This window comes from Electrophorus electricus, chromosome 19 (assembly GCF_041902795.1).
Source record: "Electrophorus electricus isolate QZ-2024a chromosome 19, ASM4190279v1, whole genome shotgun sequence".
Lineage (NCBI taxonomy): Eukaryota > Metazoa > Chordata > Actinopteri > Gymnotiformes > Gymnotidae > Electrophorus > Electrophorus electricus.
Window position 1 is genome coordinate 12,060,792 of NC_137515.1, and position 16,686 is coordinate 12,077,477.

A 16,686-nucleotide genomic window follows, 5' to 3' on the forward strand; every position below is an offset into this window, starting at 1 on the left:
CATTAATATGGAGTAGACTGTTTAAAAAGCATGATCACTGAATCACTACAATGGAGTCTAAAAAGAATTATGTATTTACACTTTTAAAAAATCCATGTATGACATCAGACCAGCTGCAAGTTTTATGTATCTGCTGATAAAGCATCTTATCAATAAAATAATTTAAATGGATTACAATTAGATGAGCTTTTACTATTCAGCAACTTGTTTATTCATTCAGTCATTTATTCAAGAGCTAATCTGTGATCATTAAGGAGGATTCAAAAGGTATACTACTGCTGCTGTGTGATTCTAATCATGTTAATGTTCTTCACTCTTAATCATTGTGCAGTTTAGTGTGTTCCTTGCTACAACAGTCCTGCTTCAGCTCAACACGGTAAAACATAAATTCAGTTAAATTACAGTTTCAAATTTTATTAGTCAATATATTTTAACGTAGTTATTAGTTTTTGGTAATTATATTAATCTATGATTCATTAGTTGATATTAGACCATTATTTTAGTTTTAAAGTGGCTGATAGGTGGAGCCACAACACCCTGACACTTAAGGTGCTATGTAGTCCCAATTCTGTAAAGCATATAATAATGTTTATCACAAGTTACAGCATAACTGTAATTTATATATTGACTAAGAATCTGCTAATTGTTTTAATAACAAATTGTTATCTACCAAACATGTAGGACATACATTTCTCATCACGCAATCTTTAAGACGTCTGTGGTACACAAGGGGTTAACAAAGTGTAAATGACATGTTGAAGGGGGAAAATCCGCCTTGCTCGTCTGGCGCGGTTATTTGCTGCAGGTTTATGCTATCAGTAAATAAAGACATGGATTACGGCTTCATGAGTCGTTCGCATGTTGGGCGCTTTTGAACGGGACGGGACGGGACTGCTTTAATGAGATAAAAGCGCGTGGTTCCGGTTGATTTCTGTTTGTCTCACGGAGACATATCGGCTCTGCTACAGTATCAGCACAGAAGGACGAGGCCGGAGCAAACCGTTCAGCTATACCACGAAATGGTCACGTCTACTCTGGGGCTTCTTCTGCTGCCGGTATGTCTTCAGCTGTGTGGACTTGCTCGAGGTAGGTGTTCGATATGGTGATAATGTGGTTGATGATATGTATGAACACTTGTGTGTAGATTTTGGTTACATTTAAGATGCTATAAGCGTTTGTCAAAGAAGTCACTCTGTCAAACCCTTGTAATAAAGATGCATGTGGGGCTCTTTTGAAATGCATGGTCAAATCACGTAGACTTGTTAGACTGGATCGATGTATTATGATGTGATAACTTATTCCTAGGTTAAATCGTAAATGTAACCTATGCTTCAGTGAGCAGTTGTATGTAAGTATGTGGCTCCTCTGTCGCTTATTGAAAAAGGCGTTAAAGCACAGGCCTCTGCAAGTGTTTGTAGCAACATGCCGCTTTTCAGTTTTTTCGTCGTTATTGAGCATGGAGTCCCCCCCTCCTTTATTTTGTCTGGTAGTCTTATTTGATTAACCGGTGATCTCAAATGCGTCTACTGAACACTTTATTCTATGAGATGCGACCGAACCGTTGCTGTGCTTTCGGAATAGCCAAGTATTCTATGCAAGGATGGCTGGTGTGGGTGCGGAGATTGCCCCGGGATTGCGTAATTGACAAAGAGCAGGTGGTTTTAGTTCTAGGATACAGTTGCTGATTTTAGTCTCACGATCACTTCGGTCACGTCTACGAATTGTAGTTGTGTTGGCGAATAGATGAGGGCATCGTTTTGAGCTACATTGAAAACTGCATTGTTATTATGGATCCATCTTTTGTTCCCACCTATATCGAAATCGATATTTCTGAGCACTAAAGTACGTTGTGCAAGTTCGTTGGTGCGCCGCTGACCTAAATTGCACGGATTTAACAGCCCTTTCTGGTCCTCCAGAAGAACGGGATTGTTAAGAGGCGGGGACATGAAACCATTGCGTGTCTTACGTGAGCGTCATACCCCGCGCAGGTTGGCGTTTTCTCTGCTCAGATCACCTGATTCTAGTTATCGGATAATTTGATCACGTGTTTTGGAGTCGGGAACCGTGTAGCGTTGTGACGCTCCAATACTAGTTACGCTTTCCATACATTTTCTGCAGTTATTTACCAACAGTGTTGTACTCAAAACTGAAGCCTTTTTTTCTCTAACACGTTGCACCCACCGTGAAAGTTATGACCCAAATTAGCCCCTAAAACATGTTTTGACACGCACATTCTCCACTCTCAGTAGGGTTACATTCTGTTCGTCTTTTGGATGGGGTGGCAGCACTGGTCTCGCTTTAATTGGTAGTGACGGCGTCCTGCTCTCTGCTGGAGGCTAATCTGGAACTGACCCTCGCGGAGTCTGATTGGCTCGAACAGCGTATCGCACGTCATAATAAGCGCTACCAAAGCGGCCACTCGCGACGTGACCACATTGCTCCAAAAGAATGTATACGGGGTCATGGGCTCGCAGTGAATGCTGGCCGTGTTGTCTGTCCAGCTGCGGATCGCTAATGTTTGTAATGCACAGTCGGAGACGATTGGAATAAGTGCGCTCTAAATGAATGTCCTTATACTGTTTTGTAGCTAAGGTGCTAATGTCGTTGGTGTTTTGTTCACATCGTGGAAAAATGATTGGGTATGATAAATTAGAGAGCAGCTTGACAAATGTTTTCTAAAACCCAGACAATTTGCCCTTGGAGGCAATAGACTGGCTCCTAGTAGCCATCTTCTCATTGAAGAATTTGCCCTTGACCCTACGTAATGTTCATAATGTGGTTGTCGTGTTCTGTGGATAAGTCGGTGAACTGGAAAAATATTCGGTCTGATGCGCTGTCCTGTTCGCGTGTCACCCGAGCTAGTCTCTTTCTCTGTTCCATGCAAGCTCACCCTTATCCATATCGGGTACAGATACTGGCGCTAATTACGGGGGCATTTTTATGCTGAGCTGCATGCTTTTGTTTTGCAGTTAGAATATGAGGGCAGCCTGATCTTCTCCTTGTAGTTTTTCAGTTCTAACCTAATAAGAGTACATTACTATGTGAACATGAGGGTTACCACCTGGTGATAATTTGGAAAGTTTTCAGTATATTACCAGGGTCCTCATTTTAGACACAATGATACACAATGTAATTATTATTATTATTATTATTATTATTGCCACTATTTAAAAAGTAGTAGTATTTAGGACTGATGCTTTTGTTGTATACAGCTGCTTCTCTACAAGCAGCCAAGTCAAGCTGCTGTCCCAAATTCTAACCCCAACACCAACCCATCCCCAGGCTCCCGCACTGAATGTGAGCCGTCCCAATTCCAGTGCGGGAATGGCCGCTGCATTCCCTCTGTGTGGCAGTGTGACGGTGATGAGGACTGTTCTGACGGGAGTGACGAGAACACGTGTGGTGAGTCACAATATGTCCATGCACATGCAACTGTGGTGCTCCAGGAAACGCGCCCAAAGACAATACAATGGCCGATTATGCAGTCTGCTTGCTTGGACTCTGTGCTGTACACTTTCAGGCATCTTGTGCTAATTTGGAGTACTGATGCAATCCTCCAGGGGCTCCATCCTGAAGTGCAGACTGTGCACAGACTGATCTGCTCAGGCTGCACCCAGATAGTGTACAGTGCCACTGCTATATCGGACCTTTTAAACAAATTGACCACTTCCCCAATTGAGTCAGGTCTGCCTGCTACCCCACATGCACGATTTCAGTAGAGATTAACATGACGAGGCCCTGGGAGCCATAAGGTCCCATTCTGGATGAACTAGCTTTCTTTGTATCTATGGTAACTGGGTCATAGATGGAGGGAGGGGTTGGCATAGAAATTAATCTGCATCCAAAATTCGTAACAGTTCCAGTGAAGTCATCAGGATTCCAGCCCAGTGCTGCAGCTCCTTCCCCGCATGGTGTCCGCTGTGAGTGTGCCTCCTGTGACAGCCACCACCCAGCACACACACAGAATTCCAACCTAGTGAGCGCAAACTTTGGCTTGTGTGGGGAGAATGCTAATGTACAGTATTGGGTAGGCGTCCTCCTACCACTCCTGTCTGTTGCACCCATAGTCGGCTCTTGTCTTAAGGCGTTCACTTGCACGTCGAGTGGACATGAAATGACTGAAAATGGGGCTTGGCTCTGCCTTCGGATGGGAGTTGTTCCTGTAGTCAATTTGATTTCTGTCCAACTTGCATGTATAAAATGCTGTGTTTTGACACACATGCTTCTTTTTTCAAATGAATTGGTTTGTACTGACTGGGGATTTTTGTGTGAAAGTGCTTAGTTAGATGCTTATCCATCTATCTTAAATTTTAAATGTAAAGCAATGACCGACATCAATACTAAACTTTTTAAAGGATTTTTAAGTTGTTTTATCATGCAAGCTCAGAGCTGTAAGTAACTTGACATTAGAGCTGTATGATGTTGACACTGGAAAATATTTGACATTGAAAGTGTTATCAGTACGTGATTAGAATATTTTGGTGCACCCATGTAATTTCAGAATGGCTAGACTTTTCATACATCTTAGATTTGTTGGCCACCTGATTTGACTGTTTACATAACTGGGAGAGCTTTATGAATATGGAGGCTTTTTGTTTATTTACACCATTATGTCCCAACATGGAGAGTTGGGGATGGGAGGGTTTTGGTGGGAAGGAGGGTTTGAGGTTCTTTTGAAGAGCAGCTGCTTCATTTTTGTTATGAAGTGTCCAGAGGGTGGGGCTGTCCAGAGGTCACTGCTAAGAATGCATTCAGGAACATGGGTTCCACTCCTGCTGTAAAATTGCTGAGTGATGAACTTGTTCTTACCCAGCTGAATTTGTACCTGACTTTGTGTTCTGTTTTCACCAACTGTCGCAGTGAGGAAGACCTGTGCAGAGCTGGACTTCGTCTGCCGCAATGGCCAGTGCATACCCAAGAGGTGGCACTGTGACGGGGAGCCCGACTGTGAAGATGGCTCCGATGAGGGCACCGACGTGTGCCGTAAGTATGAACCTTCCATCCCTAACCTGTCATGAGGCTGGTTGTAGCTGGTTGCGCGCCCCCCCCCCCCCCCCCCGGCCACAGGTCCTGTGCTGCTTCCATCCCTTCGGAGTTGCGCATGATCACAACAGCCATTTTGTTTAGCTGGTAATAAATCCTGTGGTTGACATGGCGTCAAGGCCATCCAGTAGGAGCACACAAGGGTGTTTCCTGCATATGTGTTCCATTAGTTAATGGATCAAATCCCTTGGGTATAAGTGGTTATCCTGCCTTGTTGTGCACCAGTTACTGGGTGGGGGCGAGCTGGAAAAGGATCGGGGGGTGGGACTTGACAGGAAAACGATTCAGGATGGTGTGTCCTTTTTCCCTCGAGTCATTCCCACCTGTTATCGGCACCTTTTTGAGGGCTGCACTTCCAAGCACGTCACATTGGATGTATCTGGGCGTCCACTCGGGTTACATTCTGGTTCATTCTGGAACGCCATCACATGGTGTCCTTTACTCCCAGCTTGATGGATCCCTGCTGAGAAATACCAGCAGCCATTTTTATCAGGGATAAAAAGGAATGCCTTTTTAGGCTCCCATGCCTCATATCCATGCAGGAGTGATAACTGATGGTGGACATAAGTGAGCTCATTCCATGGGATGAATGCTTCATACTAGAGTGATGGTGAGAGATGGCTAATTAATTGTTTCACAAATTTAAAGGTGAAATGACTAAATGTGTAATTATCTAGAATGTGGAAAAAATACTTTTGTTTAAATGTTTCTCTATTTTGCCGTTTCATGTGGTGGACATTTGGGTTTGGAGCTCAGATGTCTCCATGCAGGTGTGTTTTCTGGCATGTCGGACAATCTCATGACTCAGTGCTGTGGAGGTGGGAGGCACGTTTACCACAGGCCCACAAAGCCAGCAGAGTATTTTTATATGTTGTACGTGCTGCTCCGTATCAGTTCTTGTTTGACCAGCTGTTGGAAAGTTAGTCTGTAAATGGCTGCTTTCACAAGGGTAACGGTACATCTTGGTGTTTTTAGTGTTTTTTGTGTGGTCTCTCCCCCCCCCCCCCTTTCTTTTTATACATGGCAGAGTACTCTGACTGCATACATGGGCTTCTAATGCTTTATTTTTCCTGCATTCTTCTGAGATTTTAGGCCTGGAAAGATGACCTTTGACCCACTTTGGGCTGGGAGGTGGTGGGGGGTATGCCTGTGTAAATATAATCTTCCTTTCAAGAACACTTAATAGTTGGGCACTAGTTTATCTGGGGTGGGTTGTTTTTTGGGGTTGTTTTGTTTGTTTTTTTAAATCTTTCCCTCCTATTGGATGTAATTTCAATTTGAGTTCACATACTGCTGAATTTAGAAAATGCAGTGAATCAACTGTTTTAGGTTTCATTCCACCACCTGGGTGCCAGGACGAAAGTGTCGTCTTGCATGTCTTTTGCGTCTTGGGGGTGGTGATTCAAGTCGAGCAGCACGAAAGGCTCAAAGGCAGCTTGTTGCTGAATGGGGTGTGATTTAGCACTTTTAGGCATGTGGGAGCTGGTCTAGTTATGGCTTTGTAGGTGAGAGTCTTTTTTTCTGATAACCATTACAGGAAAGCCAGTTTAGGAAAGGGGCTGACGTGGGAGAACTTTGCGAGGTTGAAATCAAGCCATGCAACTGCACTCTGGCTGAGTTGCAGGGGTCTGGTGGCACTGAGGAGCAAGTTGTAGTACTCCAATCTCCAAGGCAATGCATGAGCAACTGAAGGGCTTCCATGGTGGTAGCAATAAGAGTTGGTTGTCCAGAATGGACAGTTGAATCAGTTGAGTGCTGGGGTGTAAGGGCTTCTTTTTTTTTCTTTCTTTTTTTTCAGGACTAATCTGTATTTCCTTGTTTTACAGTTAGTGTTTTGGGCCATTTTTAAGCAATTCATAGTGAGTGCTATGCCAGTTTCTAAGAACCTCAAGTGAATGACATCTGAGCATGAGCCCAAATGTTACTGAATTATTCGCCTGTAATTGGGTTCTCATTAGCTTTTTAAAATGGTTGGTGAGGGGTAAAATCTTGCCCTTACTTTTCACTTGCTCTTCAGACACCAGAACTTGCCGTGTGAATGAGTTCAGCTGTGGCTCAGGCTCCACACAGTGCATTCCTATCTTTTGGAAGTGTGACGGTGAAAAGGACTGTGACAAGGGAGAGGACGAAGTCAACTGCGGTGAGCCTGCGGCCAATTCTTGCAGACACTTAAATTAGTCTATTTGTTTGTGCGTTAGATTCCCCAGGGTGAGTGCAGTCATGACTCAAGCGATTAATTTTATTGCATGTGACAGGGTGATTCACCCATGTCTGGGGAGATTGGGGAAACTGGGATAATATTACAGCCCAGTTTAGACCTTTTAGAAAGTGATGCTTTATTCCGTATGTGGCTGCATAAGTAAAATTGTGTTCCTGAAAATGCCATTAGCACATTGGAATTTCACCCTTTCAACATAGGCAACATCACCTGTGCCCCCCTGGAATTCACCTGCGCCAGCAGCCGGTGCGTTTCGCGCAACTTCATCTGCAATGGTGAGGATGACTGCGGTGATGGCAGTGACGAGCTGGACTGCTTGCCCTCATCATGTGCCCCTGGCGAGTTCCAGTGTGGCAATGCTACCTGCATCCCAGGTGGTTGGGTGTGTGATGAGGACGTGGACTGCCAGGACCAGTCGGACGAATCGCCACAGCGTTGTGGCCGCGGCCCCACGCCACCGGCCAAGTGCTCGGCCAGCGAGACCCAGTGCGCCTCCGGCGAGTGCATCCACCGGCGCTGGCGCTGCGATGGAGACGCCGACTGCAAAGATGGCAGCGACGAGAGGAACTGCCGTGAGTGGGGGTGCTACCAACTGGATGCAGTTGCTAATAGTATTTACCAAGAAAGCAGGGCAGGGGATTCCTAAAAGCATTGTATTGCTGTTTATATCACACTGAACCCGCACTGCTTTAAGATCTTGAGATGCATGTGGGAAATGCTGCTAAGGTAAACTTTTAATGGTGAAATTGCAGGGGAATGATTTGATGCTAGAAGACAAGTTTGGGGGGGGGGGGGGGAACTTGGCCACTGTCTTTGATGGAAATGCATATTTTGGTTATGCTGAATGATGCGTTTATGCTGTGGTGCTGAGGTAATGTGCTCTAATGGGTCTGCTGTTCTGTATGCCTTGGTATGAGAGGTCACATGCAGGTGTTTTGTTTCTGCGCTCCCCATTTTAGCTGCCCGCTCCTGTCACCCTGACCAGTTCAAGTGTGACGATGGCAGCTGTATCCATGGCAGCCGCCAATGCAACGGCATTCGAGACTGCGCTGATGGCACAGATGAAGTCAACTGTAAAAACTGTGAGTGCAGCGATCCACATGACCCGAGGATTTTCTAGCCTTTGAAGGCACTATCTGATGCTCTTGTTGATCATTTAATGTTTAAGGATGGTCACCTAAAACAAAGTGAAATGTGTGCAAGCTCTGTAGTGAGGAATTGGGTCAAATCCAGGCTCAATACAGTGCACAGTTTCTCCTGGTTATTTCAGATCTATAGAAATGAAGTGATACCCGGGGGCTTAAATCTGAAGTCCTGAAATGCTGTGTAGCTTACCATGTGGCACATCACATTGTTTATTAATAATGTACTATGTGTAGCGTTTTTCTGTTTGTCTGCCTCTGTCATGGTGTTCACATTGTGGAATCTTTTTTTCTCTTGCAATTTTGTGTAGTGACTCAGTGTAACGGCCATGACAAGTTCAAGTGTCGGAGTGGAGAGTGCATCGAAATGAGCAAAGTGTGCAACAAGGTCCGCGACTGCCCTGACTGGAGTGATGAACCAATTAAAGAATGCAGTAAGTATACTGTGCAACAATATTTAGGATCGTCCCTGTGAGCTGAGCTGCTGCTTTCAGATCAGTCTTGCTCTGCAGCTCTATAATGGAGACAAGGGGAACTCTTTGCAAGCAGAAGGCTGATTTTTGGGTCAGTGTGTGTAGGCGGTGTGTAAATGTAGGGCTTGGTCTAATGTGATGTTGCTTCTTGGTATTCTGATCTTGTGGATATAAACTGTGACCTAAAACACATTTGTCAGAAATGGAGAACAACTATTGACTAGCTACAAGTCATGGTTTCTGGTGAAGCGTTCCAAGGTCATGAACTAGCGGTATCTTCCACTGCCCATTTCTCCAGTCGCCCAGAACACCTCTAGAATATTGCAGTGCTTGCTTCTGTGATTGGTTGTGTCCTGTCAAGTCCCTATACTGATTATTAATCACACAAGTTAAGTTAACTGCCTGCTTTGTTTCAGATGTAAACGAGTGTCTGCTCAACAACGGCGGCTGCTCACATATCTGCCGCGACATGGCGATCGGCTATGAGTGCGACTGCACCCCTGGGCTCCAGCTCATCGATCGCAAAACCTGCGGGGGTGCGTGAAGCCACAGAAGCTAGCTGGACTTACAATTGGGGGGGGTGTTTGGTGTGTCTGATTTTCACTGGAGCAGAAAATTGGTTTAGAGAAGTCTGATTTCTTGTTATAGTACAATGCTTTATCTTCCTATAAAGGTTACTGCAATAATTATTTCTCTGAAACAAAAAAAATTCCTGCTCACTTGGTCACATCATTAGCTCATCAGTTTTCTATTTCTACCTCCTGTAGATATCAACGAGTGTTTAAACCCTGGGATCTGCAGTCAGATCTGCATCAACCTGAAAGGAGGCTACAAGTGCGAGTGTCACAGCAGCTATCAGATGGACCCCACCACGGGGGTATGCAAAGCAGTAGGTTAGTAAGATGGAGCACCAATGTGGACAGCTGTTACTGCCTTCAAGGTATCCTGAGCCAAGTGTGGGATTTACCTTGGCGTAGCACTCTTGACCGCAAGTAATGCTGGTTCGTTTACAGCAGTTTCACATGGTCGGCTGAGTGATGTATGGATGGTCCACCCATCACTTCTTTTGGAGTATAACTGGAGAAAAAAGGCATAGAGGCTTTAAAGTTCAGAGTGGTAACCTTCTAGCAAAGTTGGATTTTGATATCCATAAGCCTACATAACCCTGCCTTTCCCAACAGGCCGAGCCTTCAGCTGCCTTTGTGGCTCCCTAAACTCTCCACATCTCTCTGCCCAACAGGCAAAGAACCATGTCTGATCTTCACGAACCGGAGGGACATTCGAAAGCTGGGCTTGGAGCGCCGTGAGTACACCCAGATAGTGGAGCAGCTGCGCAACACCGTGGCCCTGGATGCTGACTTCACCCAACAGAGGATCTTTTGGGCGGACCTGGGACAGAAAGCCATCTTCAGGTAAAGGATGGTCTTCTGGTATCTCTCTACAGCTGTTGAAGTGTAGAAAAGGGTAGTTGGACCATATGTTTGATGCTAAAAGCCTAGTGTGTTAGCAAATTGAAGTGCCAGTCTGTGCTTGAAATGCCCATGAATGCAGAGCGTTCATTCTTATTGTGTGTGGGGTGGGGCCGTTCCCCCCTACAAATTTGCTTCTTGATTTGGTTTCCACAGCACAGTCCTGGACAAACGTGAGGATGTGGGCAACTACACCAAAGTAATTGATAATGTTCTCATGCCTGTGGGGATAGCAGTGGACTGGATCTACAAGAACATATACTGGTCAGATCTAGGCAGTAAGAACATAGCAGTGGCCAATTTCAATGGCACAAAGAAGAAAGTGCTGTTTGACAGTGACTTGAAAGAGCCAGCTTCTATTGCAGTGGATCCCCTATCTGGGTAAGTATTTTCAGATTCAAAATTATTTTAAAATCAGCTGTACACATCTTTTGTGTAAATGACTGTTCCTAGGAGCAAAGGAGTTTTGGAATAAGGTGAACTGACAAGTCCATGGTGATGGGTGTGGGGATTTTTTTTTTTTATTTTTTTTATGCTACCCATAGGTTCCTTTACTGGTCAGACTGGGGTGAGCCAGCAAAGATTGAGAAGTCTGGCATGAACGGAGTGGACCGACAAGTTCTGGTTGAGACTGACATTCAGTGGCCCAATGGAATCACTCTTGGTAAGGGTGGTGTTTTATTGTGGAGGGTTTTATTTGGTTTGAATTTCCCATGTAGCAGCCCACTTCCTTCATGGTGTGGAAATGTTGACTTTCTTGATAGATCTGATCAAAAGCAGACTCTACTGGGTCGACTCCAAGCTGCATACACTCTGTAGCGTGGACCTGAATGGAGATAATCGTCGAAAAGTTCTCCAGTCCCAGGCCTACCTGGCCCACCCGTTTGCACTCACTGTGTTTGAGGTACGGTGGGGTAGTGGTAACCCAGTGGTTAAGGTACTTGAATTGTAAACAGAAGGTTGCTGGTTCAAGCCCCACCACTGCCAAGTTTCCACTGTTGGTCCCCTGAGCAAGGCCCTTAACCCTCAAGTTGTACTCAGTCATAATTGTAAGTTGCTTTGGATAAAAGCATCAGCTAAGTGTAATAACGAGGTATGGGATTCTGGTCTGTAGAGTTGATCAGGTTCTAGAAACGGTGCATACTAATCTCATGCTATCCTTCATAAACTGAACATGATTTTTTGCAGAATTTGAAACTAGCTAGTGCCCATTCTGTTTGCTGGCCACAACACTGGGATTTTAACATGGCCTGATAACAGCTGATATAATTGAGGGTTGCTTTAAGACAGACTCCCTGCAATTCTGCAAGCTGCATTCAAACTTGGATGTGGCTCAGATATTTGATACTGTGCTGTTGCCACTCTAGTCACAAATGAAAGCTCAGGGGGTTAAAATGTACTAGAATGATTAATCTATTCCTATGTACATGAGGGTAAAACGGGCTTTGTGTTGCAGGCACAGTTTTTGGCACTTGCATATTTTGACAGGATCGTGTGTTCTGGACTGAGGGAGAGAGTGAGGCCATATATGGAGCAAACAAGTTCACAGGATCAGATGTGACCATGCTGGCCAACAACCTGAATGAACCTCAGGACATCATTGTGTACCACGAACTCATCCAGCTGTCCGGTGAGTGCAGTGGCCTGGCAGAGACCATGTGGAACTGGGATGGGTCGTACAACAAGTAAATCTGTGCTGTTTGTGTGCAGGGACCAACTGGTGCAATGAGAAATTTGAGAACGGAGGTTGCTCCTACATGTGCCTGCCAGCGCCTCAGATCAACAAACACTCCCCCAAGTACACATGCGTGTGCCCAGGAGAGCAGGAGCTGGGCCCAGACGGCCTGCACTGCAGACCAGGCAAGTATCTGCCGGCATGGTGAATTGATTTCTCCGCCGCCTGCTCCATCACTGGTTTTCATTTTAATTTTAACTGGGTTCCCCTGGCATCTATACTTTCGCAGTGCATTTGTGTGTGGCAGTGTGAAAACATCTCTTGTGAAGCTAGACATCTCGACTTTGGCTCTGGCTATCTCCCTTGTCGTATCCTGTGCCTGACACCCCCCCCAAACTTTCAGACTCCTCTCCTACTCTGTTCCTCTCCTCTTAAAGCAAGGCTGGGGGTTGTTTTCCTTAGAATGCTCTTTCAGAGAGAGAGCATGCCATGTTGAGGAATATACAGACAGTGCATGGTATTGAAAAGCCACAGTTGGAGGACAACACTGAAGGGAGCTTATAGGAACGCAGGGGTACCATTGGAGGGATCAGCACATGAATACTTTTATGGCTCTGAAACTTGAACAAAGTAATGGCCTTTTACTAAGCAAAGCATTGATGGCTATGGGGGGCCAGCAGGAGAGCTCTAATTGCCTTCATGCAGAATGCAGGGGCAGTAAACTATTCTCTCTGACATGGATGCTTTAAGATGAAGATAAAGAACACAAACTCCTTTGAGGAGGAAAGGCCCAAGCTTCACGGCTGGGGCTTCTCTTTAGAACTGCAGCTAGATTCACATCCAGAAATCGGCTACAGTTTTCTCCCTTTGTAGAGAACCCATGTTCCCTACATTTTAAACTAATAAAGACTCAGATTTTAAAACGTTTTTTTCAGTTTTGTGACACTAGATCTAAAACTGATCTCTTGGCTTTTAAAAGCTTATGTTGAGCTGGCATTGTCTGTATTTCTAGTCTCTGAAGCATAAAGTGGTTGCAAGGCATTGTAGGATATCCATTTTTGATACTCTGTATCCTATACAAAGCATTCCTTTTTTGACCAACACATAAAATGACAGAATACAAAGTGGTGGTTTGGTGTCCTTTCACATGCCATTGTTTTTGACAGCACCTCCTTTTGAAGTTTATTCACTGGGAGACTAATAATAAATTACAACCAAGTCAAGTCAGTTTGTAAAACTTGTGCATTACATAACCTATTCTGGAGCTTAAGCATTCTAACTAACCAGTGCCACACCCAATATGTGAACTGTTTTAAATTGGACCAAATTTCAGTAGTATTCTGTTCCTGATTAAACTGCAAACACTCAGTGGCCATATTGGCTGTGTCTGTACAAATTCATTCATTGTGCCTAGAAAGGCAGTAAATGTGCATGCCAGATTTATTTCCAACTACTGTAAAATGGTTTATAAAAGTAAATATCTCTAGTACATTTCTTGTAATGCATGGTACAGAAAGGGTACCCCCCCCCCCCTTCCTATGGCAGTTTGACATTTAATCAGTCTGTACATGTAGGTGGGTATGAAATGAGACGGTTCAATGGAATGGTCTTTTGATTTCAGCCCACATGCTACTAGCTGTCTGAAGCTGTGTCTCAGCTTGTTTTCTTGCCTTTTGATGGCTCCTTCAGTTCTACCAACACTCCAGGGGGGTGTTTTGAATAAACATGTAGCACTGTTATAATGCAATGCACTACAGGTGGTATTGGCCATGGTGTTATCACTGTGCTCTCTTGTAACAGTGCCATCTACAGCTACATCTGCCCCACAAGATCAAGGGCGAGTACGCATATACACCACCCATCCTCAAGGTAACCCAGTGTCCCTCTATGAGCCTTTTGGACTGCATGTGCATGGAAACATGCATCAGAACTGGCTCCATTAGCCTTAGTAAAGCCCTTTAGCACATCTGAGCACATTTCGCTTTTGCAACCATGTTGGCATTTCGGCCACTGATATGCATTTTACTGCCTTGCGATGACATTGAAAAATATTGGGGGATCTCGAAAATGAATTATGAACTGTGTGTAAGGCCAGAGATGCAAGAACCCTTATTACTACCAACTGTTAATTCCTTGATTAATGAAACAGTGGTCATTTTGGGGGGTGGGAGGAGTAGGTTTGTTGGCCATCTAGGGCAATTGCATTGTGACCTAGTTCAAGTGCAGCATTTTCAACTGAATACTCGCCGAGCCAGCTAACCTCAAGCTCATAGCAAATATTGTATCCTAGTGAATTCTGTGACTCATTAGTTGTATATTAGAGAGGTAATAACCATAGTGTAGTTACAGGTGTATTGGTGTAAAAATGTCTGTGCTGCTGAAACTTTTCCCCTATTCAAAGCCACTCCAAAACCAAAGGTAAGCTCAGCTGGCTAGCTCAGTGCTAGGGAAGAGAGAGAATGAGACAAATAAATAAAGTTTGAGTCATGTCATTGGTTACCTTCCTCTAGCTATACTAGGCAATTGATTGGTTTCTTCTGATGCACAACTGACTTGGAAGCTCTAGCATACTGGTCAAATGTTATGGGTTTTTTTTTTTTTTTTATTAGTTGTGTTCAAATAACCTGTTGATTCAGACTAACTTTTCTTCTTCCTCAACAACGCCTAGAAGGAAATATAAGTACCTCCATACATGAAGTAAAGTCAGCCAAAGGATCAGCAGCTGCCTGGGCTGTTTTGCCAGTGTGTGAGTAGCCCTACTTTCTGTCCATTAGAGAAGTCTTCGTCGTGTTGGTATGAGAAGGTGTGTGTCTATCCAGCCACTGGCTCTCTGGTCCTTAGTGCTGCTGGCAGTGGCTGCAGTGGGAGGTTATCTGATGTGGCGGAACTGGCAGTTGAAGAACAAAAAGAGCATGAACTTTGACAACCCAGTGTACTTGAAGACTACAGAAGAAGACCTCAACATTGATCTCAGCAGACACACTGCATCTGTTGGTCATACATATCCCGCAGTGAGTCTGACCTTTTTGTGTTAATTTGATGTACTGTACAAAACTGCAGCTGAACACCTGTTTTGTGTGCATCATTGTAGGCCATCTGTGAAACTCAGACAAGAGTCTGACTTCACTGTCTAGTAATCCGTATTCATACCACATGCCATAATCACATCTAGCATTGTTTTGGGCATCTTATTTGAAGTGGCATTTGATTTAAGCAGAGTGAAATCTCTGAATAGTGTCATGGAGGGAGAGAGAGAGAGAGAATTCCTCACCCATTGCCAATTCAAATCTGTGACCATGTCCTGAGTCAATTTTTCTCACACCTATATTTTTCCAAGGAGATGTATAGCTATGTACCAACACATGTAAATTTCATGATCTCGTTCAGCTAAACATTCATGTGACCAACATGAATGTATCATGAACAAGGCTTGGTCCAAAGAATCTCTTTAAATTGTTGTCTGAAAATGTCTCCTTCTTTGCCTCCAGATTTCAGTGGTCAACACGGAGGATGACCTTCCGTAAATAGACCTCTGCACCACTCCTTTCATGTACTGTACGCTCGGCACCCTTGCCAACCACTGTTGCTGCAGAAGACCGACAGTCAGATGCCTTCCAAAGTGCATTTCACGGTTGTTTCTTTGGGGTGGTGTGTTTTTGTGTGAAATGTGACAATGAATTGCTTCCTCCTTGGAGTAAAATGTTCCAAAGCATTACAGAATTGAAGATATGGCCTTTTATGGACTCAACCCCTAACTTGGGCCCCTGCAAAATTAATCAGCAACTGAACTACTGAGAGCCTAGACAGAGACTCGGAATCCAGACAACACTAGTTCTGTTGGGGTGTGTGTGTGGGTGTGTGAGAATATTTAAATGAAATGTTTTTGGTTTTTTGTTTTTTTTTTAGGCAGTAATGTCTAAGTGAGTAAGTGCAAGTTTTTGTTTGTTTTCCTTAGGAACATTTACCTCCAGAAGCACATTCTTATAAAGCTTTTTGTGTGTCCTAGGAAAAACCCAAAGCTCTATAAGAGGAGTGCTCTTAGATTGTTTGTAAAACACTGTACATATCCCTCTTAAACATTAATCAGGATTCTCCAAGCACTTTGATCAAAAGGTCCTGTGTAAATAAGATTGTATACATTTGACTCAATTTTGCTATGGTGGGTCATAGTACCAGGGTAGAAAAAAAGTATTTAAAAAGAGAACCAAGTTTGTTAAACTATTTTGTATGTTTGTGCTGTTCCTGTGATCTTTTTTATAGCATTGTACAGAGGGACACAGTGCTCTGTATTGAAGAAACCTTTGCAAACGCATAAAATAAAATGAAATGGTCTGTTAAATCAGATTAATGTTAAAATAAATCCTTTTGTCCACTTTCCTAAAGGCCACAATGTGTATGCTTGAGATGCCATTGACCTAAAGGATGGGAAATGCTGTCTGTTCTGGCAGTGTAGTTACCACAGGCTTCACAAGTAGTAAATCCTACTGGCCCAATATATTTAGTGGTGCATAATCCAGATTAATGTGGGTGTATGGGGAGGTGGGGATGAAGATGGTGAGACGTTAACATCTTGTGTTGATTGAGATTACATTTTAGAATAATGGCATTCATGTTCAATGTCTTGTGTGCCTACTAAGGCTTTGATGAGCATAACCCTGATTTGTCT

At 44.1% G+C, this 16,686-nt stretch overlaps 1 protein-coding gene across 2 annotated transcripts; it reads left to right on the plus strand.

Annotated features, from left to right (window-relative positions):
• The first annotated feature begins 754 nt into the window (after positions 1-754).
• On the plus strand, positions 755-16,380 carry vldlr (very low density lipoprotein receptor). 2 transcript variants are annotated; one of them, XM_027009039.3, is made up of 19 exons: positions 755-1,086; positions 3,283-3,402; positions 4,861-4,983; positions 7,061-7,183; positions 7,462-7,833; positions 8,221-8,343; positions 8,715-8,837; positions 9,293-9,412; positions 9,644-9,769; positions 10,117-10,288; positions 10,502-10,726; positions 10,891-11,009; positions 11,110-11,249; positions 11,834-11,975; positions 12,056-12,205; positions 13,821-13,889; positions 14,689-14,766; positions 14,862-15,031; positions 15,509-16,380. In XM_027009039.3, exons 1-19 carry the CDS (start codon positions 1,020-1,022, stop codon positions 15,542-15,544), a joined length of 2,598 nt encoding a protein of 865 aa, XP_026864840.3. In that variant the 5' UTR covers positions 755-1,019; the 3' UTR covers positions 15,545-16,380. The 2 variants fall into 2 exon arrangements, with proteins under 2 accessions (XP_026864840.3, XP_081558925.1); XM_081702799.1 differs by lacking the exon at positions 13,821-13,889.
• The last annotated feature ends 306 nt before the right edge of the window (positions 16,381-16,686 follow it).

Coding starts and splice junctions, on each gene's coding strand:
- vldlr (XM_027009039.3), top strand. CDS start 1,020: ATGGTCACGTCTACTCTGGGGCTTCTTCTGCTGCCGGTATGTCTTCAG. Junction 14,767..14,861: donor CTGGGCTGTTTTGCCAGTGT/GTGAGTAGCCCT, acceptor TCTGGTCCTTAG/TGCTGCTGGCAGTGGCTGCA. Junction 15,032..15,508: donor TTGGTCATACATATCCCGCA/GTGAGTCTGACC, acceptor CTTTGCCTCCAG/ATTTCAGTGGTCAACACGGA.